The sequence below is a fragment of the Mustela nivalis genome (assembly GCF_964662115.1).
Source record: "Mustela nivalis genome assembly, chromosome: 8".
Taxonomy (NCBI): Eukaryota; Metazoa; Chordata; class Mammalia; order Carnivora; family Mustelidae; genus Mustela; species Mustela nivalis.
This window is the reverse complement of record NC_139027.1, coordinates 39,803,376-39,822,242: the sequence shown is the minus strand read 5'-3', so window position 1 is coordinate 39,822,242 and position 18,867 is coordinate 39,803,376. Positions and strand designations below refer to the sequence as shown.

Here is an 18,867-nt window from a genome sequence, read left to right as displayed (position 1 = left end):
CCAGCCTGGAAGTTCCCCAGAGCAGGCTGTATGATTGACAGAAGGCGTTCAAGGAAGGCTTCCTGGAGGAGGTTTGGTAGGGTCCAAGCCCTGAAGCATGAAGTAGTACTTTGAAAGGAAAGGAGAGGTGTTCAAGATAACAGTTTGTGGCTATCATATGCCAAGCCCTTTACACTGACCATCCCCTTCAGTCCTCCCAGCAACCCTAAGAGGGTCACTGATCTTCCCATCTGACTTTGGAAACAAGAAGACTGAGGCCCAGAGAGATGAGGGAACTTTGCCAAGCTCCCAACTCATAAATGGTAAGCCAACATTCAACCAAGGGCTGTCCCACTCTAAAGTCCCATTTCTCCTCACCACACTGAGGGTCCTTTTCCACTTATCCAAGTTCCCCATGTAAGGGCCCATTTTTAAAAAAAAATTCTTTCTTTCTTCCCATATATCAATCTATCTATCATATATCTATCTAACCCTGGATAGAACACTGTTAAATTCAAAGTCGGGATCTAAGGTGCCCAGGCAGATTCCCAGAGATGGTGTGACAAGTACTTGGAGATCACAGATCTGGCTTCACCATTCCCAGGAATTGGGGGCTGGGCCCCTTGGTAGTCCTGCCAGTTTCCGTCTCAAGCCGAGCCTTTCCTGCAACCTGACTCACCTTACCAATGACCCACGTCCCCTCCCACACTCCCTAGCATACCCCCTTCACATGCCAAATTCTTTCCCACCCCAGGAGCTCACACTGGGACCGCCCATTGTGGGGGTCCTCAGAAGATATGTAGGCTCTTCTGAGCGGCGCATGAAACCCAGGTGAACCAGACAGAATGAATTTCTTCAGGGCAACCAGCAGGACCCTAGAAAGTCGGGAGTAAGGAAGTCAAGGGCTGCCGTGACTTCCCAGAGGTATCTAACAAGTCCTCTCCCTGCTCATGTCTCCATTTTCTGTTTTACAATGAGGAGTGGCCTGGATGGCCGCAGTGAGAGTGGTCTGCGTCCTCTGCCACAGACGGAAGGAGAGAATCTAAGAATGCAGAGTTGGTATGCAGGTGAGAGGAGCTTGTCTCAGGTGGCCAGCACACTGCAGAGATTGTCTGGCACAGGAAGCAGGGGTCATCACAGGCTCAGGAGGAGAGAAGGAAATAAGCCAGCCTTGGTAGGACAGAAGACAGAATGAGGGAAAGTGGAGTCAGGCTCAGCATGGTTAGACCCAAGCTTGTCAGGCAGAGATCAGATGGATGGTGATCTATTGGATTAGGATGACTCCAATGGCCACGTGGGGACTTTATTGGTCTGAGGTCAAATAGTTGGTTAGTCTCCCCCAGTGGTTCTTTTTGACCTAACTGACCACTAGTATTAGTAAGCACTGACTTGGGGTCACCTGGGCCTGCCAGATCATGGTGGTTGAACTGATTCATCAATTCCACAGGACAACTGATTTTTTACTATTGTTTCCAGGAAACGGGTTATTGACTGAATTCACCAAACCCAATATTTGTTCTGGCTTTTCAGAGACAGTCTTTAGATCCAATCTCTTTGGTCCTCAGACACTTTTAGGCTACCCGCTACTTACCAAAAACAGCCAGATCCTTGAGAAGGCTGGGGAAAAAACAAAAACAAAAACAAAAAAACCTATGAACAATAAGCTTGGGGACTCAGTCTCTCCAACAATAAAATGGGAAGATTGGACTGGATCAAGAGTAGCAAACATATAGTGTGAATACTACCACTATTTCTCTTTCATCTATGGCAGACATTGCTAATCAATCGCAGCACTCATTCTCACGGGACCAGATGCAGCCTCAGACTCCTTTTCAACACAGGGCTTCGGGCAGCCCTACCAATCAATTAGATTTGGCATGCATGATAAAAAGCATTTGTCTTCTGGGCACTAGCTGGTCTCCAAGCCTCCCTCCAGCTGTGCTGATCTAGGATTGCAACTGATTAGGTATCTGAGGTCTCAGCCTGGAGACCACCAGATCGACAGCTGTCCCTGGGGCTTCCCAGGTCTGTGGAACTGCCCTTGAGCCGGGCCGGGGCTGAGCTGGTGCCTTATTAATTTTCCTCTCTGCTAATAAATGTGCATTGCGTCAGCCCCACTCTGCCCCCTCATGTTCTCCGGCTGCCGCCAGCAGCGGGGACTTTTTCAGAGAGCTGTAAAAATAGTTTTTTTAAGGAGCTTGCACAGAAGAAGCAGCCAAGCCTTTTTTGTTTCCTTTCTTTTCTGAGGGAATGGGGGAGATGGGTAGGGAATACTTCACAATGAAGGAATGTGCTCCTTGGGGAATTTAAAGTTGTTTTCCCTTTTCTTTCTTTCTTTCTTTCTTTTTTTTTTTTTTTAAAGAAGTTATCACACTCTGGTTTCACATCTAGCCACAGAGCATGTCTGTGAGGATTGGTAACCGCTCCCTGGAGATCACTGGCTTAAGCCAGGTCTTGTTAGGCTGTTGACAACTTGGTGCTGATGAGCGAGCCCTAATGAGCCGCTTGTTTCCTACCCCCCCCCCCCAACCCACCACTGGCTGATCCAGCTTCGGTGTTCCAGGGGGCTTGATGGCTCCATGAGACAGATTTTCTTGCCTGCAATGGAGGCTAGGCAGGCAGGAGAACTTTCCTTCCAACGAGTGAATGTTTTACTTTTCCCCACTGGTGTTCTGGGTTTTGCAGAGGTTGCTGACCAATGCTAAGATGCTAGGGTTGGAGAGGGTCTCAGGAGAGGTAGGCTCCAGCTCCCCCTCACTCTTCCCATTTCGTAGATGAAGAGACAGAAGCTTCAGTGGATAGGAAGGCAGGGCAGGCAGGAGTCCGAGGGAGGGTACTCCGAGTGGATCCCAGGAAGAGAGCACCTCTCTTGCCTCCCAGACCACCAAGTCAAAGCTACGGAACTCTGATGAGTCTAGCCCAGAGCTTCTTGAACCTGAGGAACATGTGCCGTTGTCCGAAAAGACAACACATCATCACTGAACCCTGGGACACAATTGTACTCTTCTGCTTTACGCTTTTAAATTATTATATAATTATCAAGTGAAACAAATCAATAAATTAATAAACAAAACTACAAAGGTGGTAAAACATTCATGACATTAAGTTAGTACGAGAACAGGAGATGGGGAGGCCAAGTGAGACACTGCTCAGAGGAAGCTAGGAGCCTGGACACGGAGCTCCTTCAGGCCAGTCCTCTTGTCCTCTGGCTAACTCTTTCTTCCTTGGACAGGTCTCCTTGAGACATAGATGATCCCGTGGCTTTTTAGCAAATTCTCCAAAGCAGGCAGTACCATGTGACCCTCTCCCCTCTCCTCTGCCATCTTGCCCACCCATGGGAAGAACTCTTGTTGGGCTTTGCAAGGAAGCAAGTGCTGCTCCTTCCTATCTCCTTTGGGTGAGAATAGACCGTGAACATGATGCGTATGTAGCCCATCTAGGGTGTTAGCAGCAGGAAAGTGCTGGTCGTTTAGTCGTAGAGAGGTGGCCTCAGCAAAGAAGTGACATGACAACAAAGGCTTGGAGGAGGCAAGGGAGCAAGCCATGGATGTTTGTCAGGGAGGCGGCCTGCTGAGCCGAGTCCCAGTGCTCTCCAGCATGGTTTAAATGTCCCTTCCTCCAGGCAGTCTCCCAGAGTTGTCCCACCATACTCAGAACTCGCACGGCTTTTCCTGCGGCATGGAGCCCTGTGCACCATGTCTTGGAGCTCTTATCAGGCTTGAGTTATCCTTCTGCTGGACCAGGAGCCTCTTGAGGTTGGACATCACTCCTTCCCCCTCTGGAATGTCCTCCCTCCCTGGGCAGGGGTGTTTGCTCTCCTCACTGCTGTATTCCCAGCCTCAGTTGGTGATCTACGAATGCAAACAGATTTGTCAGAAGTGGACCAAGTAGGAGAAGGGAACAGTCTGTCGTTTGCACTCAGGCTCCCGATTTGGACACTTCCTCTCTCTGCCCCGGTCCCATCATGAGACCTGAATGGGTCCAACATTTGTCAGAGGAGTGGATGACTGCTGATTAAAACCCATCCTCCTCCACTCAGTTTATCAGCGGAGAGGCCAAAAGTCAGAGAAAAGAGGCAGAATCTGACAGGCGCACCTGTTTCTCGTGGTCGGAGCAGCCATCCCTTATAGGAGAGGCTCTGTCTTGGGATCCACTTGCTCTTCTGTCAAAGCAGCTGGTTGGGCAAAAGTTGAGCGAGCCAATATCTCAGCTGTGCAGCGGGCCTTTGTTCATTCAGCCAGTACTTTCTGAGTGCCTACTGTGTGCCAGGGATTTTTCCAGTGGCTGGGATACAGCAGTGGACCAGGCAGGCCAAAACCCCTGCCCTCAGGGTAAGTGTTTGAAAAATGAAAGCAGGGAAAAGGGAGAAGGGGAAGGGGGACACAAACTCTACCTGGATGCTCAAAGACAGCCTCACTAAGGCAACACAGAAACCCCGGAAGGGAAGAGGGAATGAGCCATGAGGATATCTGGGGGCAGAACACAGCAAAGGGGAAGAGTCAGTGCAAAGATCACTTGGACGGAGGAAGGTAGAGGGAAGAGGGGAAAGTGATTCCAAAAGCGCTCCCTGCCTGGATGTGTCATCCCCATCCCCTGGGCCAGTGTCCTTCTGATTAATGGTGGCCATGTGGACCCTGTGACTGGGAGCCAAGGAGGGGTTTCGGGGCCCTCAGGCTTACTGTATCCTACTTTTTGCTCACTGTCCTGGGTGGCCCTATCTAGGGCTGCTGTGAGGACGACTCTGGGTGCTCTAGTCATATGTACCCCATTTCCTTGTGCCAATCCAATTTCCACTCTTGCTCCTTTCTTTTTTTTTTTTAATTTTTAAATTTTTTTAAAGATTTTTTTTTTTTTTAATTTGACAGACAGAGACCACAAGTAGGCAGAGAGGCAGGCAGAGAGAGAAGAGGAGGAGGAAGCAGGCTCCCCTCCGAGCAGAGAGCCCAATGCGGGGCTCGATCCCGGGATCCTGGGATCATGACCCGAGCCAAAGGCAGAGGCTTTAACCCACTGAGCCACCCAGCCACCCCACTTTTGAAAAAAAAAATGAATATTTTATTTATTTATTTGACAGAGATCACAAGTAGGCAGAGAGGCAGGCAGAGAGAGGGGAGGAAGCAGACTCTCTGCTGAGCAGAGAGCCCAATGGGGCTCGATCACAGAACCCTGGGATCATGACCTGGGCCAAAGGCAGAGGCTTTAACTCACTGAGCCACCCAGGCACCCCTCTTCACCCTTTTCTTGATTGGCTGATGGACACACCCATTTTGGAACAATCAGGACAGCCAGCAATGAAGACTCCAGGTTCAGGAATATAGAATTTCATGCAGCAAGTGTCCAAGGTTCCATCCCATCCAGCTAAGAAGATGGCAATCGCTGGATGTTCCCCTGCCAAGCTGTCCTATCCTCACCCATGGGTGTTGCGTGGGCACCAAGAATTTTCTGGGCAGGTTCCACTCAGCAATGCTGGGAGGGCTCCAATGTTTGGATGCCAAGATCTGAGATGCATATGTCTGAGACCCTCGAATGTCCAGAAGTGGGGCCCTGGCATCTGATCTTGACTTGGAACGAGCCGGAGCACTGGACTGGTCCAAAGGCAGGCCAGTGGCTCCGGCTAAGAGGTGGACAGCAAGAAACTCACCCAGGCTGGCAGCACATGCAGGGACAGCGAGGATGCCGAAGAGCCCGGCATTATGTGTAGCCCAGCTACTCAGTCTCCCAAATGCAAGTCCCTAAGTTCTCAGGAGACAGCAAAGCATGATTGTTCAAAGCTTGGGAGTTTTGGTCAGTTGCCCTGGGATCAAAGCCCACTTCGGTTATTTCCTTTCTGCTGGCAAGGTTTTCCCTCTGGGAATAGTTTCCTTATCTGTAGAATGGGTTTACCTCCTTAGGTCATCATAAGGATTTAGAGAAACAAGAGCCTGTCATCAGTCTCTGTGCGGAAGTAATGATTGCTGCTCAGTTATCTAGTATTTGCTCCCAGGGGCCTAAGACCCAGAGCTCTTGCCTTCCTTTCCCTTTCTAGCTTCATTCTTGTTCTTTGGAACAGCCATCCAGGGGATGTGGACCCTCCCGATGGCACGATCATGCTAGCCCAGGGTAACATTCAACAGTTGAGTCAGTGGGGGGGGTGTTTTTAATGTAGGGCATAGGTTTTCTTGGGGTGTCTATGTAGTGCCATCCCAAGAAGAGGGTGAGACCACCTTGAGCCTCAAGAGCCCTTTTATCCTGGCAACTCTATGAATTCACAAATTCCATATTCCTGTCATCGCAAAGCTATCACTGGCAGCTTCAAAACGAGCAAGTTCCTTGCAGGGAGATGTGCGGTACAGGCAGCACATACCACCAGGGGGCGCTGCCTGGCTGCTCTCCCGCGCACGCCCTCGCGCGCTCTCCCTCTCTCTCTCCCACACAAATACATTTTCCAAAGAGGCTGAAGGAAGGCAGAATCAGGAGCCTTGGGATGCAAGTTTACCTTGAGGCTGGGGGTCTATGGGCAGCTAGCCTGGGCCTTGAAGATCGGCCACCTGGTGGGCTGGGAATGACATTAACAGGGACCCTCCGCATCACTTGGGCCCTTTACAGTTTGCCTCCTGTTCCTGTTCCATTCCTGTTCCTGTTACAGTTCCTGCCTCCTGTTCCATTCCATCTTATGACGCATTCCATCTTATGACTAAGGGGATAATGCCCAGAAAATGAGCATCATGGGATTCCAGCGATATTCTCTAGTTTAGAAGACAGCCGGTGAGGAGCTCAGGCAGCATGAGTGGAGCCCTCGATACTCAGCCAACATAGGTGTTTTTCCACAGCCTGATTTTTCAGTCCTGCCAGTGACTTCCAAGCTAGCCAGCCCAACTAGCTATAGACACTCCAGCCTGCAACTGTTCCCTGAGTCTGGGGACAGATGCTGGGATGCAAGGAGCCCAGTCGGTCTGCAAACAGGAGATGCCTAAGGCCACTGCTTACTCTACACGGTCACTATGGGTAAAGCTGTACCCACAGCCTCATGTAAGCCCCGTGACTGCCCTATGAGGCACGATAGCATGATCTCTATTTTGTAGGTGAGGACTCTGAGGCTTAGAGAGCACCCCTATAGCTCTGGGTGAGGGTGGGGTGCCTGGTTTTGCTCCCATGTCTGCCACCGACTGACTAGACGCACAAGGAAAGGGCAAGCACGGATCTTAGCCTCTGCTTGAGTTCTGGAGAATGTAAAGGACAGGAGAGCTGGCTGTCCTCCAGCAAAGGTCTCCTGAGCACCAACTCTTGAAGACAGGGAGGAAGGAGACTGTGGGCTTCCAGGAGCTCACAAACTAGGGGGTCAGCCAGGTCCTCAATGGAGGACAGATTGCAGTCAGACTTGTGAGCGAGACTGTGCAGAGGCCAGCAAGGGCGACAGGGGGCTCTGAGGGTCGGCCCAGGTTGACAGGAGGAGGGGACACTGCAGCCAGTCATCAAAGGGTGAGGAAGAGCGTGCTCCGCAGAGGGGAGATGTGGGAGACCTATGAGCAAAAGCCAAGGTGTTAGGGTCCCGGGACTGGGTGGGGAGACAGCAGATGAACAAGGGCTCCTCTCTGGGGCAAGGTGCAGGAAGATGCTGGGTGTGCATGGAGGGGCGTGCCTCAGGAGGCACATGCATTATGAAGAGTCTTCTTAGTGGAAAAAATGAGGTTCAGGATTTACTATAGTCAGAAAACTGCTTGCCTCCCTGAGTGTGAATGTGTACACATAAGCATGCCTTTGAAGCCCTAGGTCAAAGTCATTTTAAATCTCCAATCTCTTTTTACTTTTCCAACTACCCTGAGAGGTTGGCTGGACAGAAATATCCTTAAGGACAGAGGAGAAAACAGAACTGAGTGTGATGAAATGTCTGGCCTATGGTCATGAGGCTCAATGGTTGAAAAGCCAAGGTCTATCACAGGCTCCTGGTCCCAGATCTATGCTCCTGCCCCAGACTTCTGCCTGGACTACCATCCTATCTCCCAGGACCCTCCATGCCACAGGCCACCACGCCACCTGCCCCCTCCTGCATTTTCACAGGAGAAGCCCCACCAGGGAACAGGAGTGAAGGGCTGAAACAGAAAGATGAGGTCCCACTGGCTGCACAGGCCAGAGCCCAAGACCAGTGTAGAGGGTCCATCTTCTTCTCCCAAACTGCTCCATGTACCCGTCATGGCCTTTAGGAGGAACTGCCGCAGAGAAGGGACCCAGGAGGGGTGAGGCCCTGTGCTGGTCCTCCAGGACAGACTTGGGGAAATGGGCCTCCCTAGTTTGACCTCTTCTTTCCAGAATCTCCAGGGGGCTGGCATTGAGGATTGAAGGTCTGGGAAGTGGACCTCTGCTCCCTGCCCATGCTAGTGGGCATGTGCAAAGCTCTCCCTTAGCACCAGGCCTGGCTCTGAGCGCTGGCACACATACTCTCAATTTCCACCCCCCTCCAGGGGAAGGTTCAATTGTTACCTCCCTTTTACAGCTGAGAAAAGGGAGGCACAGAGAGGTGAAGTGACTTGTCCAAGATCACTCAGTTTGTAAGTGGCAGAGCTGGGGTTGAACTACTCTGTCCTGTTATTAGTAACATTCATAAGCAGAGCCGTCATTTGACCAGCACCCCTTGTGTGCCCCGGGGTTTAGTTGCTCACAGCAGCAAGCCTGGGACTTGGGCGCTATGCTCTGCACACTTCTCATTTCATAGATGAGCAAATCTGGGCTTAGCAGGTAGCCTGGGGTGAGGTGCCTTCAGAATCTCACGGATGCCAGGTCTACCTGAATCCAAAGTGTTTATCCTCCCCAGCCTCTCTGACTTGCAGTGTGAGTGGGGAAACACATGCCTTTTCTGAGCCTCAGTTTCCCTAGAGCCTAGGCCTTCTGCTCCCGGCCTCTCTGCTCCAGCAAGTGACCAGTGGGTGGGGTTGTGGAGCTGTGGCAGTGAGGGTCAGGGCAACTCAGGGCCTTTCCCTTCCCCCAGCAGGCCCCCTCATCTTCCCCCTCGCAGAAGTCCCTGATCCATTTTTTGTTTTTGTTTTTTCTCAGTTGGTCATTTGGGACGGGGAGGTGCTGGGTGCAGAAGGTCCCTCAGAGGTCAGCTAGGCTGGGTAGAGAAGGCCCAGCTCGGATCAGGGGAAGGGCCGAAGGGCCCAGAAAGCCACGTGCTCGGGGTAGTTCTGCGGGGGAGCGGACGGTCCTCTGGGGAAAAGAGAAGCGCCCCGGACTTGAGGAGGGGCGGGGAGGGAGAGTCAGAGGAGGCAGGTTCTGGACAGAAGGGATGGGGGTGGGGGGAGGTAGAGAGGACGCGGACAAAGGAGGCGGCCGGCAGCCCAGCTGTTTTGAAAAATGCTTCCTGTTTCTTTAAAGGCGCTCGCGGCTCGGGCGGCCGGGGCTGGGGAGGCGGCGGCGGCGGGAGCTGCCTCCTCTCCGGGCGGCGGCGCTGACTGATCTCGCGAACTGGGCTTCTGTGTAAACTGAGGCTAAACAAACACAGATGGAGCGCAGCGGGCGTTCTCCAGAAATGCTGGCAAGGCGGCAGCGACTTCAGATGACACTCTGAGCGCTCCGGGAACGGACAGCCCGGCGGCTTCGCGGAGCCGGCGGCGCAGCTGCCCCGGGCGAGGGGGAGAAAGGGAGGGAGGAGGGCGGCGCGAGCAGGGGGGAGAGCCCGAGACTCCCAGGCGCTGAGCGCGGCGGCCGCCCGGGCAGAGCCGGCGCGCAGCGTGCAGAGCGAGCGCGGCGGGCGCGCGGCCCGGGCAGCCCCACGCCCCTGCCTCGCGCGCTGCCCGCGCCATGAAGCACATCCCGGTTCTCGAGGACGGGCCGTGGAAGACCGTGTGCGTGAAGGAACTGAACGGCCTCAAGAAGCTCAAGCGGAAAGGCAAGGAGCCGGCGAGGCGCGCGAACGGCTATAAAACTTTCCGATTGGACTTGGAAGCGCCGGAGCACGGCGCCACCGCCACCAACGGGCTGCGCGACAGGACCCAGAGGCTGCAGCCGGTCGCGGCCCCGGTGCCAGCCCAGCTGGCGCCGGCTGTTCCCTCAGGTGGGGGAGCGGACCCGGCTGGGGAGCGCCGGGGCGCTCGGGCGCCGGAGGTCTCCGACGCGCGGAAGCGCGGCTTCGCCCTGGGCGCAGTGGGGCCGGGACTCCCCACGCCGCCGCCGCCACCACCCCCACCGCCGCCGCCGCCGCCTCCGGCACCCCAGGGCCAAGTACCCGGGGGTCCCGAGGCACAACCTTTCCGGGAGCCCGGCCTTCGTCCCCGTATCTTGTTGTGCGCACCGCCTGCACGCCCCACGCCATCAGCGCCCCCTGCGCCCCCGGAGTCTTCCGTGCGCCCCGCGCCCCCCACGCGCCCCGGGGAAAGTTCTTACTCGTCAATTTCACACGTAATTTACAATAACCACCCGGATTCCTCCGCGTCGCCTAGGAAACGGCCGGGCGAAGCGACCACCGCTGCCTCGGAGATCAAAGCCCTGCAGCAGACCCGGAGGCTCCTAGCGAACGCCAGGGAGCGGACGCGGGTGCACACGATCAGTGCAGCCTTCGAGGCGCTCAGGAAGCAGGTACCGGCTCCCAGCCGCACACCCTCACTGAGCCGGGGCACGGTTGCTGGAGTGGGTGGGTGAGTGTTGGGGAGATTTTAGGGAGGATGAGGGTGTGTGCGAAGAGCAAGTTATTCCCGCCCGGTCGGCCCAAGAGTCCAGACGGGTTTGAGCCCTCCTAGGGCAGTAACCTTCGCCACAGCTTTGGTACGGATCTTAGGGTGCAAAGTAGGGGCAAAGGGTTGAGATCTCTGGCCCAGGCACGACCAAGTTCTCCCGCCAACCCCCGGCGCGACCCTTCTGCGCGTCTGACTTTAGCCCTCATAGTTCACTTTTATGGCAACAAGTATTTGTCTTCCTGAGTCCCTTGGGTTCGGTGAGGAGTGGCGAGAGGGAATGTGGGAATCTTGTCTTCAGCGAGGAAGCGGTGGGCCGGGGGGTACACTTCGTCTTCAGGCATTTAGCGTGGTCTGGGTTTGGGGAGGCCTAAGATGCTGCAGAGGGGTGGCCCTGGTTTTGCCAGCCCTCCTTCAGCCTCTACCTCCCAGAAGGATGCCCCTACACCCAGGCTGCTTTGGGGGATCTGCAGCCCATCCCCTGGTATCCTTAAGGATCTGGGTTACAAGCCTACATCCCCTCCCCAGGGTCAGCCTCAGGAGCTGGCTGGTGAGAGCCTTCCCAGGGGATTCTCCCCTGAAGCACCAGGGTCTACTGACAAGACCGGTGGATTGGGGGACCTTCAGAGACTAGTTCGGTGGTGGGTTAGGGCTTCTCAGTTCGGGGCTGGTGGGTGCTGCCCTCACCAGACAGCGTCCTCTAGGGGGTTGGAGAAGAACATTTATCTGAGAATTACCCGCAATGGGGAGGGGCAGGTTTTGCAATCACATTTTAAACAAGGCTGGGACTGCCCTGGGGTTCTAGACTTCTCATTTTCTTAGAGAGAAGGGAAATCTAAGAAGAAGGTAGTACGTGCCCACTGCCTCCACCCCCAAAGGGAATGGGGAAGGATTGGTGTGGATGTGACAGGTTTGGATGGTCAGGTTTTTGCTTACTCTACAGCTGACTTCCTGTGTGACTCCAGAAAAGTTACTCAACCTCTCTGGCTTTAGCCAACAACAAAGCGTTTTAGAAAACTGGATCTTCTTTCTGGATCCCACTTTCTTCTTCCTTCAGTGGGCAGAATGGACAGGTGCATGTGTCCATCCATGGGAAGAGAGTTGAGCTCCTGGGAGGAAAGAGACTCTATGACTTGGGCCAAAGTGTCTTGCTTGGGTTTGGGTAAGATGCTTGGTCAGGGAGGTGGCTAGCCATACCGGTTGGGACCCTGGGCAGTGGGCCAAGTGGAACATTCAGGCTTACTCTTGGGCAACAGCTCTGTGTCTGAATGCTTGGGGAGGGCAGCCTATAGAGCATCAGGCCACCCACGCCCAGGATGGAAGGCTGACAGCCTAGGCAGAAAGATGCCTTTCCACTAGCTTACCTTGCAACTAGGGAAGGTTGGGGAGGCCACAAGCCAACAGCGTCACAGCTGGTGGGTAGCCAGGTAAGGCTGACACCTAGGTCCTCTGACTGCCAGTTCAGGGCCCCTTTTGTCCCTCTGGCTGCCTCTTTCATTTCCGAGAAAGTGTCCTGGTCTCTGCGTAGTCAGCTCCACTAAACATCTCATTTACCCAGTGGTTTCTGCTTCTTTCAGTCATATTCTACCTTGCTTGATCTTAACATCCCGTCAGGTTGAATCACCCCAGTTAATGGAATGGAAAACTGAGGCCCACAGAAAGAAGAAAGAAGACTTGTCCAAGATCACCTAGTGGGTTAGGGAAGATGACAGCAGTTTCTGGAATGCCTGTCTGGCCAAATGTGTCCCACAGTGCCCTCTGTATCTGTCATGTTTATTAACAATCAGAAGCTGGTTTACCCATGACTGGATCCGAGAGGAAATTATTTAAATCCTGGTCTCCTTTCACTTCTCCCCTTTCTGTGGGGCAGTTCGACATAAAAAGGACAGATTCGGGGAAGTACCTATGCCTGTACACGTGGTCATTACCCATGCCCAAGAGCACACACAGCACATGGCCACAGAGGGGCCTGCCCCTGTTTCTTTCCTCCTTGCTCATTCTGTTCCTTCCCTGGAAAGCTGCTGGGTCAGAGTGGGCATCTGCCTGCTGTCTGCCATGGAAGGAAATGTAGGTAGGGCACTGGTGATCTCCAAGCTGGGGGCTGAGGCCACACCAACCACAGCTCCCATCCATGGAGAAAATCCTCTGTCCTGAAGGAGCTCCTTCCTCCTCTGCCCCTCTGTTTCCCGCACGTTTAAGAGGCACTTGTGAGTACACGTGTGTGTGCACACATACACGCTCACACACCCCAATCCAGACAACGTGTAGCCCTGGATCTAGATTCAAGTTTGACTGTTTGAAATGGGCCCTTAGCAGAGAATGGAAAAGCAGAAGGACGATTCTGAAATGAAGGCTTGACCATCATGGCACCAAGATCAGTTCTGGGATTGAAGCTCTGGTCCAGGGTTTTGTTTCCCTGAGCAGCTTCCTGATGGGGTTAAAAGAGCACTGGGCAAGGAGTCCAGAGGGCAGGGTTTGAGTCATGGCTCTGTTGCCTCCTTTCTGCCTAACCAGGAAAAGTCACTTTCCCTCTCTGGGGCTTCAGTTGCTAAAGCTGGAAAATCACCATAAGTCTTACCCCCACCCCCCGCAATAGCTTCTTTGCAAAGAGCAAAGGAAGAATGGAATTGGGGCTGTAGGAGGAATGAATATTCCTTGAGCATTCGTAGTGTCCACAGTGCCAGGCAAGGCCTTGAGCGATGTGGAAATAAACATTCTGTAATCATTTTAAAAACAATCATAGAAACTACCATTTATCAGATACTTGCTTTGTGGCGAGCACCGTGTTGGGCGTGTTATGTGTGTTAGTTCATTTAATGCAATGGGTGTAATTATTATCCTCTCCCCATTTCACAGATAGTGAAAAAGGTTCAGAAAGCTTACCTAAATTCATCGAGGTCTCGCAGCCTTCGGCTAGTGCACGGGGCCTTGTGGGTTCTGTACTGCCTGGCTCCTCATCCCGTCATTTGCTGAATGTGGGTGTGCTGTGCGTCCTGGGCCTGGAGCCGTCAGGGCCCACATAGCTGTGTGTCACTGTCACTGTCGAGCCTGGATTCAAATCAGAGTCAGTGAGTCACTCCAAAGCCCAGGCTTTCCAGAGCTCTGCTTCTCAGCCTCTTGAATGCCCCGCAGCTGTCCACCCTCAGCACCCACCCACCAGGAAGCCTTCTGTTTGGTCCAACCCACTGTGCTCCTAACTGGGAAGGGAAGAGAGGGAGCTGCTTGGCCACGGAAGTGCAGGTGGGGGAGAGGCCCTCTGGTCTGGTGGAGAGGGGGAATGTGTGGGGCAGATGGTCAGGCCACAGCACATGCCACCAGCCCAGCTGCGTTGGGCCCTCCCTGCCGCCTCATGTGAAGGCCATGTGTGCACAGCTGGGCCTGGCCCTTGTGCGGGGCTGCTCCAGGGCCAGGTGGGAGGGGGTCGAAAGGAAAGTCTGGCCTTGCTGGGGGGGACGGCGGGGGGTAGGGGAGAGGCCAGCATCCTGGCTTTGGCCTCCGGACGGCACATTGGGACATCTGGTGTGTGTGCAGCTTTCCTCCTTCCCCTCAAAACTTGAAGCCCCTCAGCTTTGAAGGAGGAATGGCAGCCTTGTAAGGCCGAGGCCGGAGGAGGCTGTGAGGAGCCCTCAGGACCTGCTGAGGTGACTCTTTAGGAAGGGGGTGCCAAGCAAGCTGGGCCTCCTTCTCTGCTGCCCTTGGAGTCTCCCGGGGGATCCTCACAGAGGGAACTCACAATGGACTATGAGGGGGGATGGGGTGGTGCCCACCAACCCTGCCCTTCCCTCAGCCACAGACCTCACAGCCTGCCAGGAGCCCACGACCCCACAGCAGCCAGTGTGTGCCTCCCCAGGGAATGGGGACAGACCTGCTTTGGGGACTCCATCCACATGGTTGAGGGGTGAAAGAGGCGTCCACTCTGCCCCCTCAGGACCACTCACCACAGTGGCTGGTTACTGAGCCTCATTGCACTGGGGGAAGTGCCCTACCTGAGCCTGTTGTTACGTGTCTTTATGGTCCCCTTTCCAGGCCTGTGTGGCCCTGGGGCCATGGCTCGCAAATACCAAGACCCAGGTTCTCGGGGTCCAGCCTCATGGCTGTGTGGAAAAGGGATTTTAGAGAACCTATTTCGGTAGAACTTGACAAGGACCTTGAACAGCTCTGCACCAAGGGGTTTCACCCCAGGAAGCCAGCCCTCATGCCGACACGAGAGGTTAGAGAAGACGTTCCAGTAGAATCAGGCGCTCAGCAGTGGGTCGTGCCCACAGTGCTGTGGGAGCTCTGCAGACCCAGGAGTCCCGACGGGCTTCCAGGAGGGCATCCTGGGCAGGATCTGAAGCAGGGGATGGCTTTGAGCACTTTGCTGCATGGGCTGGTAGCTTTTCGGCGTTGTTTCTCTGTAGCAACTGCCCGGGTTTGCTTCCCCACATCCCTTTCTCAGGTCATGGGGACTTTGGTCATTTTGTTGGTAAGGAAGCTGAGATCCTTTAAGGTCACGAGACTGTCTGAGGTTACAGTGGACGGCCAGTGGTAGAGCCGGGTCCTTGAGCTCCCAGGACGGTGCCCTTCCTACATTTTGCTGTTTCCTGGAGCTAGGAGAGAGTCTGGATTGCATGGGTGGGATGAATGTCTGGGGGTAATAGGGGACCTTGTGACAATCCCTACACCTTGTCCTCTGAAGCTTAAAAATCCTTACGGTACAGGGTGAGCACAAGGCAAGTCTTTACTTTCCTAGAAGTTGGGCAGTGTTAGGAATTGAAGACGCATGACCGTGCTGCCTCCTTTGCTCTATGTCGTTTGACTAGTGGAGCAGACGGCTGCTGAGGGGGTCCTCTGCAGGTGGTGGGGTGGCTGGTCATGCCCAAAGGCTAAAGGCCCATGGGATCATCAGTCCAGAACTCTCCAACTCCAGGTCAGAAAGGTGGGCTGCCTATCCCCCCGGGGCTATAAAGACTGATCCAAATCCACAAGCTGTTGCTTCCAACTAATAGGAAAGAGCCCAGCTAAGGCATCAGATGCTTCTCTGCAGAGTGGAAAAGATCATTTCTACCTCTCTGGGCCGTTTAAAGATAAATGTAGGCATTGTATTAAAAATACCCTTAGTAGGTCACATAAGCAGCCAGGGGTGGCCTGGGTACCCAGACATTGCTGTTCCCACTCTGCAGATAAGGAAACAAAGGCCCAGAGAACCGAAGGCACCTCCCGAAGTCGCTGAAAGTGCCTGCGGTTCATACTAGCTCCTTCCACCCTTCTCCACCTCCCAGAACTAGGACCTGTTGCCAGACTCTCACTTTGTGGGGGCTGGGCCAGGCCAGGGTGCTTCCAAACTGGGCTTCTGGGGGCACAGGACTGCATCCTAGGGAATGAGTACCAGGAGGGTCTGGAATTAACCGGGTGAGCGGAAGAGTACCTCCCACCCAGGGCAGGAGGATGAGGAGGAGGGTGGAGCCACCCAAAAGTTGCCCTTGGCATCCTACATGTGGCCACGTATGCTGGAGGGAGTCTAGGGAGATCAGTGGCCATGAACCTTCCTTGACCACTAGACAGACAAGCTCCTGGCATAGCTTCAGGTCTCAGTTCAGTGAACTGGGGCCCAGGATGTCCACCTCTCTTTATCTTCACGTGCAGACGGGATAACTGTCTTTATTTGGGGGAAGGTTTTAAATGGGACAGACTACCTGTAAATAGCTATCATGATGCCATATATACCACCAGAGCCCGATAGATGGTTTCCTTGTCAGACCTGGATTTTGATAGAAGCAATGAGGCAGAGTGACAAAACTCGGCCCAGACCTTGGACTGGAGCCCCTAGGTTGGCCTTGGCCACTTCTGTTGCTCTGTAATCCTGCAATGACCCTGGATTCTCATGCTCAGATCCTTCCCAAGATCCCTGGTGCCCACTGGCAAGAAAGCCCATCTGTTCAATGAGCAGGGCTCAATGAGCCAGGTAACTCCCAGTGTGGGCCCTGGGTGAAAACACCAGGAGGGACCTGTGTCACAGAGCTATGCCCAGTCCCCAAGGGCCTCTGGCAGGTAGGCATTCCCTCCTGGGTGCTGGGTTGGCTCTTGAGACACCCCCTTTCCCCTGTGCCAGGACTCCAGGGAACCTTTCTGTCCCACTGACCTTGTTTATTTGTTCAGGCTGATAAAGCAGGATTCTCTGGACTCTGGTTGGGAACAGGCAAAGTGCATTGTTCTGCCAGCTTTTCTTGGATGGGTTTTGAGCCACAGCCAGGACTGGGGGGTGGGTGGGGGGGTGGGCACTGCACAGGAGGCGGCATGCTCTCCGTCACCAGCCTGCCCCTCCTTCGGTTTCCTAGTCCAGTGAGTGGCGACTCTGTGGCTACTGGAAGATTTTAAAAGGGGACAGCAAACCTTGCCTCTGGTGTGGGGGCCATTTCAGGAGCCCAGCTGGTGGGGAGGGGGTGGTGATAAGCAGGCATCTTGTCGTGCTTCTCACCTGCTCCAGAACCCTGCCTCAGGGACCTTATGCAGCCCCACTCTTAAGGACTCGCTGACTTATCTCAGGCCTCACTCTCTGCAGTGTGCCTTGTGGTGGTGGGTGCGGTCCTGTGAGTAGATGGAGAGGAAGCCAGCCCATGGAAAGACGAGCTCAGTGGCCTGGGGTCTGCTAGCCCTGGACAGCTAGAGTCGGGAGTTGAGCCCAGATGGCCACAAGGTATGTGGGTTTCCGCTCTACACCGAAAAGCTGAATCTCCATCCTCTGGGAGAAGAAAGGGTTTTGAACACCTTTCCCAACATTCCGCAGCCCCCTGGTGAATGTGAAGGTAGGCCGGCCATTTGTTCATTCGTTCTCTCATTCAACAAACCCTTTGGAGGGTCTGTTAGGGGCGAGATCTGTGCCTGGCCCTGCAGACGTGGGCCTCTGCCCCTCAGCTCTCTGGGAGACTGCCTGTTAAAGGAGTCACAGTAATCAGAAGTTGAGGATGGTCGGGGGACTATTAGTGCACTCTTTTTTTTTTTTAAAGATTTTATTTATTTATTTGACAGAGAGAGATCACAAGTAGGCAGAGAGGCAGGCAGAGAGAGAGAGAGGAGGAAGCAGACTCCCCGCTGAGCAGAGAGCCCAATGCGGGACTCGATCCCAGGACCCTGAGACCATGACCTGAGCCGAAGGCAGCGGCTTAACCCACTGAGCCACCCAGGCGCCCTATTAGTACACTCTTAAGGGCAGGGCCTGCTCTGGCTCTCCTCCCCACACCCCCTAGTTCAGGATTGGGAAGTGAAGGTCCGAGAGAGCTGCAGGACAACGTGAGAACAAAGTGGACCATGCATTTTGGGTCCCCATCTGAGGGGACTCTCTTAGCCACGCTTTCTCCATCTCTGCGTCAGTGACCATTCAGGCTAGTCAGTTCTTGGTGGCGGGGAACTTACAGGACCCTGTGCACTGCAGGGGCCAGTACCACCTTCCCTCCACCACTCCCCAGTACAGACAATTAAGAATGTCTGCAGATATCGCCTACAGTCCCCGAAGGATAGAATCATCCCCGGTTGAGAAACATTGGCCCAGAAGAGGGGCTGGTATATGGGGGATACTCACCAAATACTTGTTGAGTGTTCGTGCTGGGGCAGCCCACTCTGCGGGATGGGGGTTAATGGGTCCCAGAGTCGGTGGTAGGGGTGGGTGCTGTGTCTTCATCTGGATGCCAGAGAGAGGAGGAAACTGGAGCCCTGGGGGCTGGGTAGGCACGGCCCAGCCATTCGGGTGAGCGGTACATCAGAGAGGGGGTAGGCTGTGTCGGAGAGCACCCGTCAGATGGACGGTATGGGGGCATTTCCGCGTCTCAGCACAGTCTTCCTTGCTTTTTGCTTGCGCGGTTCCAGCACTGGCGGACAGTGTTAGAAAGTTAGATGCTTTGTCTCTTCACCCCGTACAAACCCCTGTGCAAATTAGTGAGCGTCTGCTTGGCGATGAGTCACTGACAAGCATGTCAAGTCTGGTTGTGGCTGTAAATATTTATTATGCACCTGTTGCCTGCCCAGCAGCACCTGCAAGTCCAGAGGGCATAAAGAAAAAGAGAAAAGAAAAAGGAAGGCCCTCCTGGCTAAGCACGGGTACTTTCCTTCCTATACGTCCCCAGAGTCCTGAGTCCCTAACTCTGTTATGACACTAACATCTCTCTCAAGTGTGAGTTCTCTGAAGTCAGGAAGCAAGTTATTATTCAGAGTGGGACCCGCGAGTGTCTAACAAAACAAGGTCCGCTGACTGAGCGAGGGGGTGGATGGA

General features: G+C 54.2%; 1 protein-coding gene and 1 long non-coding RNA gene across 3 annotated transcripts in view; one reads left to right on the top strand and one right to left on the bottom strand.

Annotated features, from left to right (window-relative positions):
* Positions 1 to 2,558: 2,558 nt before the first annotated feature.
* Positions 2,559 to 18,713, bottom strand: LOC309870931. The gene is made up of 3 exons (XR_014314876.1): positions 18,181 to 18,713; positions 13,506 to 13,670; positions 2,559 to 3,830 (listed from the first exon to the last, which is right to left on the bottom strand). It is a non-coding gene; the product is annotated as an uncharacterized lncRNA (long non-coding RNA).
* Positions 9,026 to 18,867, top strand: part of ATOH8 (atonal bHLH transcription factor 8) — a 34,823-nt gene continuing 24,981 nt past the window's right edge. Inside the window, exons 1-2 of one of the 2 annotated variants that reach the window (XM_082743510.1) lie at positions 9,026 to 10,527; positions 12,237 to 13,359. In XM_082743510.1, the coding sequence (XP_082599636.1) occupies positions 9,754 to 10,527; positions 12,237 to 12,314 (852 nt within the window). In that variant the 5' untranslated portion in view covers positions 9,026 to 9,753 and the 3' untranslated portion in view covers positions 12,315 to 13,359. Of the gene's footprint in view, positions 10,528 to 12,236; positions 13,360 to 18,867 lie in introns of those variants that run through there. The other variant, XM_082743509.1, reaches the window with a different exon arrangement.